We start from the raw sequence: 8569 nt of genomic DNA on the forward strand, positions 1-8569 counted from the left end.
GGTGTCTAGGCTAATGTGCGTGTTTGTGCCTTAGTTTTAGCAAAAAAAAAAAAAGTTTACAGTAAAATGAAATGAATTTTAAACAGAAAAAGGCTTAGTGAATGTGGAAAATGAAAATATTTATGTACAGCTGTAACACAATGTGTTTGTGTTTTAACCTAAGAATCATTGTAAGAGTCAAAAAATTTAAAAACTTAAACATTTATATGGTAAAGAGGTCAATTTGTTATTAAAAAAAGGAAAAGTAGGGCAGTGCCTGTGACTCAAAGGAGTAAGACGCCGGCCCCATATGCCGGAGGTGGCAGGTTCAGACCCAGCCCCGGCCAAAAACGCAAAAAAAAAAAAAAAAGGGAAAGTAGTTTTTATAAATTTAACGTAGCCTAAGTGTCCAGAGTCTGTGAAGTCGGTGATGGTGGACAGGAAGATCCTTGGCCTTCCTAGTCACCGCTCACTCACTGACTCACCCAGAGCAACTTCCAGTCCTGCAGGCTGTGTGCCTTGTGTTTATACACGCGCACCATTTTTTATCTTTCTCATTGTGTTACATACTGTATTTTTCCATGTTTCGATACACAGATACATACATGATGCTACAATGGCCTATATGTTCCCTACAGGAATATGCTGTACAGGTGCGTAGCATGAGAGCAATAGTTTACACCAGTTAGTCTAGGTGTGCAGTAGCCTGTGGAAGTTTGTGTAAGTACATTCTGTCACACTCCTGCCATGACTTCACTGCCTAATGATGCATTTCTCACAACATATTCCCGTGTACCTACTCTTAATTTCTTTTTCTCTCTTCCTTACTTACTTTTCCCTCCCTCCCTCCCTCTCTCTTCTTTTTCCTTTCCTTCCTTCCTTTTTTTTTTTTAAGACAAGAGTCTCACTCCATTACCCAAGCTAGCTCACAGCAACCTCAGACTCCCGGGCTCAAGCCATGCTCCTGCCTCAGCCTCACAAGAGGCTGGGACTACAGGTGCCTAATTTTTGTATTTTTGGTAGAGACAGGGTCTTGCTCTTGCTTAGCCTGGTCTCAAACTCCTGAGCTCAAATAATCCTCCCGCTTTGGCCTCCCAAAGTGCTAGGATTACAGGTGTGAGCCATCATGCCTGGCCTCGTCCCTCCTTTTCTTGAGGCACAGTCTCGTTCTGTTACTCCAACTAGAGTGCAATGGTGCAATCACAGTGCACTACACCTTGAACTCCCAGACTCAGGCAATTTTCCAACCTCAGCCTCCAGACTAGCTAGGATTCCAGGTATGAGTCATTTTACCTGATGATAGTTTCTTTAAAAAAATTTTTTTTTTAATATGGGGTCTTGCTGGCTCGGCACCTGTGGCTCAAGCAGTTACGGTGCCAGCCACATACACCTGAGCTGGCAGGTTCGAATCCAGCCCAGGCCCACCAAACAACAACAGCTGCAACCAAAAAATAGCCCGGTGCTGTGGCAGGCACCTATAGCCCCAGCTACTTGGGAGGTGGAGGCAGGAGAACTGCTTGAGCCCAGGAGTTAGAGGTTGCTGGCATCACAGCACTCTACCCAGGGTGATAGCTTGAGGCTCCATCTCAAAAACAAAACAAAACAAAACAAAATGGGGTCTTGCTATATTGCTCAGGCTGATCTCAAACTCCTGGCTTTGAGTGATCCTCCCACCTTGACCTCTCATAGTGTTGGGATTATAGGCATGAGCCATCACTCTTGGCCTCTTATTTCTTTCTTAATATTTGAAAATTCTATGTTCAGGTACATTAATACACAAGTTGTGTTATTTTTGTATGTGTGTGACAAGTCTCACTTTGCCACACTTGGTAGAGTGTCATGGAGTCAGTCATACCTTATAGCAACTCTTGGGCTCAAGTGATCCTCTTGCCTCAGCCTCTCAAGTAACTGGGACTACAGGTACCCACAATGCCTAGAGTTTTTTAGAGATGGGGGGTCTCACTCTTGCTCAGGCTGGTCTCAAACTCATGAGTTCAAGCAATCCACCCACTTCAACCTCCCAGAGTGCTAGGATTATAGGTGTGAGCCACCATGCCCCACCCTACATGGAATGGTACTTCTTCATACTCTTTTAAATAAATATTTATGGAGCTCCTGCTATATGTCAGGCACTGTGGATATAGAGAGAGTAAGGAATCCAAAAGAGAAGAAAATTTAAAGAAACATCGATTCCCAGGCATCTTCAACTTTTAGACAATCTGTGGTTTCCCATACTAAACTTCAGTAGGCCTAAATATACTTTTTTATTGGTTATTTCCTACACCGATGGCCATACTAAGGTGGGAACATTCTTTAGATAATGTCTGGATCTTGGAAAGGGTGGCACCAGGGAGCCTCAATGCCCTCTGTCCTTCCCTATGTTCTATCCTTCCACAGTGGGACCCACGAGACCCTTGGACCCTGGGGACTAGCATCTTGCTCACTTCCGTGGACCTTGGCTCTGAGTGAATAACCCCTTACCCTCTCTAACATCCCGTTCTGCTCTGAGGTTGGGGAAGAAATGGGAAGAGGAAGAAGCTTGAATTGAACAGGTAGACACTCCACTTGGCCCAGGCAGCCTCGGCAGGCCCTAATAACACGAGATGGACCCTTTCCCTATAAGGATTCCCCTTTCATCTCTAGGGCCCCCTGGGCTTGAAGAGGCCAGAGACTGTAAGAACCAACATTATAGATTTTGTAATAAACATTAGATGTCAGGGAATAAAACCTCCTTACAAACGGGAGACTGAATTTTCAGTCATTTGGCTTTCAACCACTTTTCAGGGCTGCCTGATGTACAAAAGTGGTGAACTGTGAACAGCTCTCCTTATAGAACGGGGTTTCTAACTCCATTCCAGTTTCATTTGGTCTTTTTTTTTTTAATGTCAGAAGAAAATCTAAAATTAGTACCAACCAACAAATTACCATAAACCTGCTAGAAGATTCATTATGTCTTGGTGTTTGTGCCTGGGCCAGAGCATATTATTTTGGCTGGCATTTCCAAATGATTAAGCTGTATCCTCTACGCCTACCATTCTTTCATCCTAGAAGAAATAAATTAGGTCTTGGATCATTGTTAAACACTCATTCATTGTACTAACAGCAGAATGTTTCAGACAAGTTAGAAACAGTCAGCGTACAGTTCCTGTTTCGTTTTACATCTAAGCGATTATTTTCAAGTATAGCCAAAACATGCAGATGGATAGTCAACTCTGTGGTCCATTACCCAGATGTTTCGTCTAGACATCTACATATATTCACAAGACAGCTGGATGACGGACTGAAGACTGTTTATTCTTCTTAATTTACGGGCTTTGGATAGACACTCTATCTAAATATAGAAGTTGATTTACGATTGTAAAAATTACACAGTAGTTGAAAAGATATATGCAGAGAAGTTTTTCTGCCAATTCAGTGGAAGATAAATACCATCGGTGCATCAGTAGAACTATTCTTGGCAAGTAACTATTATTCAGCTCTCCATTGTCATCTGTTTAAAAAAATAAAACAAGGGGTGAGGAGATAACAGAGCTACTCTTTACTTTTTCTAATATCATTAGAGAAATAACAGTGTCAAAAATTTCTCATAGCATCAATTTCTGCTAGTATTTGCTTGCCAGTTAAAGTGGGTGGGTCTCACCCTTCCTTAAAGTTGACAGATTTAGCAAATAAAAATATGATACCCAGTTACATTGGAATTTCATATGGACAGTAGTTAATTTTTAAGTATATCCCCGGCATTATGTAGGACGTATTTATATTAAACAGGTTGTTTATCTGAAATTCAAATTTAACCAGTCATCTTGTATTTTACCTGGCAACCCAGAGTTAATGGTTTAACGCTGATTGTTAAAGTAATCAATTCAACAAATAACCCCAGCTTGACTCTCTTTACACAAGAAATAATCCAAAATGCTGAGGTGGATACACATGTAATAATACAAAAAGCACATAGCTGTAACGTCTATGATCTAGTAAGAATGGGAAGACGTGAGCAAATAGTCAATGCAGGACATTATTCCACCGACCGACACTTTCCTGAGTCAAAAGACAACAAAATCCACACAACAGGATATACTGCACAAATGTGCCAGAGGAAAGTTGTAAAGGGCCTGTGAGAGAGTGAAGGACGGGACCAGCGTTCCTGACTGGAGAGGTTAGGAAGGGTATTAGGAACCCAGCATTGAGATAAGCCTTGAAGCAGAAGGAATTTGACAATGACGTGGAGGTAGAAAGGTGCAGAGAATGTTTCAGAAACATTAAACTGTTTGGGGCTCGAGCTGAGTGCAGTGCAGGAAAGGAAGACCAGAGAGCAGTGAAACTAGAGAGTCTGGGGTCAATCCACAGACCTCAAATGCCAAGGTTACAGAGACTGAACCCTGTCCCACAAACACCTTGCACCTGAGAGGGGAGGTGAGTGTGTGTCAGTGTACAGAGCGTGGAGGAGGGAGGACAGGCTCGTACCAAACATCTCGATGCACGTGCTCAGCAGCTCATCCAACGTGGCTGCTTTCCCAAGGCCACTGGACCCCATGATTATTGGGCCGTTGTCAAAATACCAGAGACATTTTCAACATCACACGGACCACCTCCATAATCCATGCAAGTCCGTGATGACGGGTATGACCAGTGGTGACCTCTAGACTTGGTTGTCCTTTAAGAAAACTCTAAAGAAATAAGAAAAGAAAGTTATTAGACTCCACTGGGCCATTGCTTTCCTACCCCAAAAGATAATGACTTCCACAGACTATATCTTTCTAAGAGAAAATTATCAAAGTGACCGAGATTACAACTGCCATATGGTGAAATGCCTGCTATAGTGTCCCTGAGCATGGAGAGGGCCTGGAGATGACAGAGATGTTCCCTGTGAAGTGCCATCCCACTTCACAGCTGAAACTTTTCTGATACAACATTTTATACTCTCTTCATTCATGTTCTTCAGTGATAAGACATTCAAGAGTATTATAAAAGTTGCTTATAACATGTTTGATATTAATATATTTACATAAGTATATGGTTTGATATTAATATATTTATATAAGTATATGTGGAGATAAATTTTAAAATATAAATATATTTATAAACATTATCCTTGGTGATTATATAAATGTTCAACAACATTTAAAACTGTTCAACAACTGTAAAAAAAAAATTCTGTTGGCCTAATTTCTCTTACGGTAACATTATTCTTAGCAGGGGTAAGAATATTAACATTATAGTTGATTGAACACTCACATTATACGCTAGGCACCATACCAAATCCTTTATATATTGTATATTAGCCGACCTGACCGTCACAAGAATGCTGCGAGGTAGGGATTATTCTTCCCAGTTTACAGATGAGGTCTTGGGATTTCCAGAGATCCAGCAACACCACACAATTAATTATTAAAGCCTAGAATTAGGACTCCATTATAGAAGATGTCTTTCTCCTTTTATTACTCACTCCCCCAGTGTGGATATCACAAACTGTTACAATTTTGCCCCCTAATCTAGTCTGAAGAATATAATCCTCAACACCATCTCAGAAAGCCGTCCCATTTTACAGAGCTGTCATGGGGAAAATGGGATTGGAGATAACCTCTTATAATTGCTTATACTAAAAGTATCCTTGTCGGGAAAGACACCATCACTTTATTGTACAGAGTAGGTCCTTGATGCCAGACCCATGTTGGACTTGGAGAAGAGCGAGGCTGTCATGATATAAAACATTCATCCACTTTGGACAACGTAGTAGGCAAATGTGGCCATTAAGGGTCCATTTTGCGAGCTGTTTGAAGTCAATGTTTATTTTACTCACAAACTTTATTTACTCACCTGGCAATTATTGAGCACCTGACCTATGCCAGGCCCTAGGTTAGGCATTGAGGATGCCAAGATGAACAGAGCGTCATTATCCCTTCCCGATCTTCCCTGGGCTCACAGTTAACTTCAGAAAGCAACATGTGAACCAGTAGGAAGAAGAGCTAACGTCCATGTGTAAATGGCTGCATTGGTTCAGTGAGACCACTGAAGAGTGACGTTTGAGTACGTTCACCAGGAGAATAACGCTGGAGAAAAAATGCTTACTGTCTACTCATTCTGGGAAAGAACCATATTCTTGGGGCGGTGCCTATGGCTCAGTGAGTAGGGCGCCGGCCCCATATACCAAGGGTGGTGAGTTCAAACCCAGACCGGCCGAACTGCAACCAAAAAATAGCCAGGCACTGTGGTAGGTGCCTGTAGTCCCAACTCCTCGGGAGGCTGAGGCAAGAGAATCGCTTAAGCCCAGGAGTTGGAGGTTGCTGTGAGCTGTGTGACGCCACGGCACTCTAACAAGACCCACAAAGTGAGACTCTGTCTCTACAAAAAAATTAAAAAGAACCATATTCTTGCCCTAAAGGAACCACTCCTAGAGCATAAAAAGAAGGGTGATTTTAAGTATGCAAGAAAAATAACAGCAACACTGGATCAATGATCTCCCGTTAGTACAGCTCAAGTGATTTGCAAAGGGGATTATTAATGTCCTCTGGAAATGACACTTTCATGTCTCTTAGTGAGGTTACCGTATCAGTAAGGCCTTTGCCGACCACACTGTTTAAATAACAACCCCACCTCTCCCTTGGCACACCCTACCTCCCTTCCTGGATTTATTTTTTTCATAACACTTATCACAATCTGACATACTATATATTATACATGTTTGTTTTTTTTTAATCCTTCTAGTGACATAAACATAAGCTTCATGATTGCAGGGATTTTCTGTGTTTGTTCCCTGGCATACTCCTCAATGACCAAGGTTTTGCTTTTTACACAAAATATACTCAAAAAGTATTTGTCGAATTAGTGAATAAGTAGATTAGTGGATAAAGAAATAAATAAAATAAAAACTGTCAAAGATTTGTCTTTGAATATATTTATGTGAATGTGTATGGGTAGCCTTAATTTTTAAGAGGTTATTTTTCAGTTTGTTTTATTAATTTAAATCAGCTTTAAGTAAATATCACTGGGACAGAAGTTCCTGCTGGCTTTCTAGACATAATAGGATTTGTGTATATTTATAACGTAATAAGAACTTGGTGTCTCTGCCAGGACATTTTGGGGCAGCGCTTCCCTGACTTCCTTAATGTCAGCTCTATCAATAACTTTATAAGTCAAGATTGAACAATGAATAAGTCTGATTACCTTTACGTGCATTTTTTAATCCGGTTCCTCACTACAAAGTAGACAAATAGCCTAGATTGACTAAACTGGTTTCTCAATTCAAAACCAAAATTATGCAGCTGAGCTGTTTGGGAGATGGTATTGACCTCCTCACAAGGGGTTAGGGATAACCTGTCACCGTGTTTAGAATTATATTTGTGATCTGCAAAGTAGCAGGCCCTGGCTGAGCCAGGTGGGCCAGGCTATCCTGTTACAATCTGTTTCTGCAATCAGCCCATCTGTCTACGCCTCTGCTTAGCATTCTGTCGCCTGCACATTCACCTGAGATCTCATTTCATACGTGGGGACATTATTATGTCTACTATTGCCTGTTCAAAAATAAGGATTCATTGTTATAAAAGCAGTCTTCACTTTTAATTTAGAACAGAACAGTGAGCCAAAAGGAAAGGAAAAAGTTAATCTCCAAAGAGAACTCTTGTTAATAGCATGTTTCTTTTTAGTTTATCAGGGTACATTTTTCAGGGGAATTTCTTACATAATCCACAATAATGGAAAGAAATATTTACCTGTTCTTCTCCCACAGATTTCCAAATTCAACACAATTTTAAGGGCAGGTATCATCATTGGGAAATGTGTGGAGGAAACAGCCTATGGGGTTGGTTTGCTCAACTCAAATCGTAAGTACTTCAGAGAACCTGATAAAAGAACAGAAAGAAACCCCCAAAGAGAATTAAATAATGGAACTTTAAAAGAATCCCATTGTGTTAAACTATTTCCAAAACCTTTGAGTTATGGGTAGCATTTGAGATTTTGTCTACATGTCACAAATCACACAAATCAATTTAAAAAGGGAAAATATTCAGAACAGTGTTTTGGTAACTTTTTTTTAAAAGTAGGTTTCTTTAAAAAAAATTTAAAAATCCAGCCTACAAAAACCTCCACAAATTGACAAATGTTACAGTGTTAAACACTTACTGTAAATACTATTTTAGTCCAAATAGACTTCTATCTGTAGATGACTCATTAAGAATTTCCAAACACTGACTTGGAAATGTTGGTAAATCCTTAAAACTGTTTATCATGGAGATCACCAAACTCTGACCCTAAATCACTCCTGATTGTCTCAACATGAACGCCCGTGTCACGTTAGCCCAGGTTGTTTAGTCTCCCAAAGTCCCAAAGGTTTAGGACTCGCTGTAGTGTTGATAGCGCTCTGGGCTGCGGTGAAAATTATTGCTCTGCAGCATGGTCATTTTCTCACAAGTCTGAAAAGGACAGGATAAGCCAAATTCCTCTCAGGGTTTGAATTATTTCTAAGAGAAAAGTCCTTATTTCAAAGGACAATAGAACTTTGTTGGGTGTGACTTCAAAGGCCATGCTAATGAACGTGTAGCAAAAAGATTCATTAACATGACTTGTAAAGCATCTGTCCAAAAAAAAAAAAAAA

At 40.5% G+C, this 8569-nt stretch overlaps 1 protein-coding gene across 1 annotated transcript in view; it reads right to left on the bottom strand.

The window, feature by feature from the left end:
* RASGRP3 (RAS guanyl releasing protein 3) overlaps positions 1-8569 on the bottom strand; it is a 106197-nt gene that overhangs the window by 36727 nt on the left and 60901 nt on the right. The window contains exons 2-4 of the mRNA XM_023516681.1: positions 7689-7817; positions 4444-4646; positions 3367-3469 (exon numbers count right to left, since the gene is read on the bottom strand). Of these exons, the coding sequence (XP_023372449.1) occupies positions 3367-3469; positions 4444-4513 (173 nt within the window). The 5' untranslated portion in view covers positions 4514-4646; positions 7689-7817. The remainder of the gene's footprint in view (positions 1-3366; positions 3470-4443; positions 4647-7688; positions 7818-8569) is intronic.

This window comes from Otolemur garnettii, unplaced genomic scaffold (genome assembly GCF_000181295.1).
Source record: "Otolemur garnettii isolate 467f Iridium unplaced genomic scaffold, OtoGar3 scaffold00095, whole genome shotgun sequence".
NCBI lineage: Eukaryota > Metazoa > Chordata > Mammalia > Primates > Galagidae > Otolemur > Otolemur garnettii.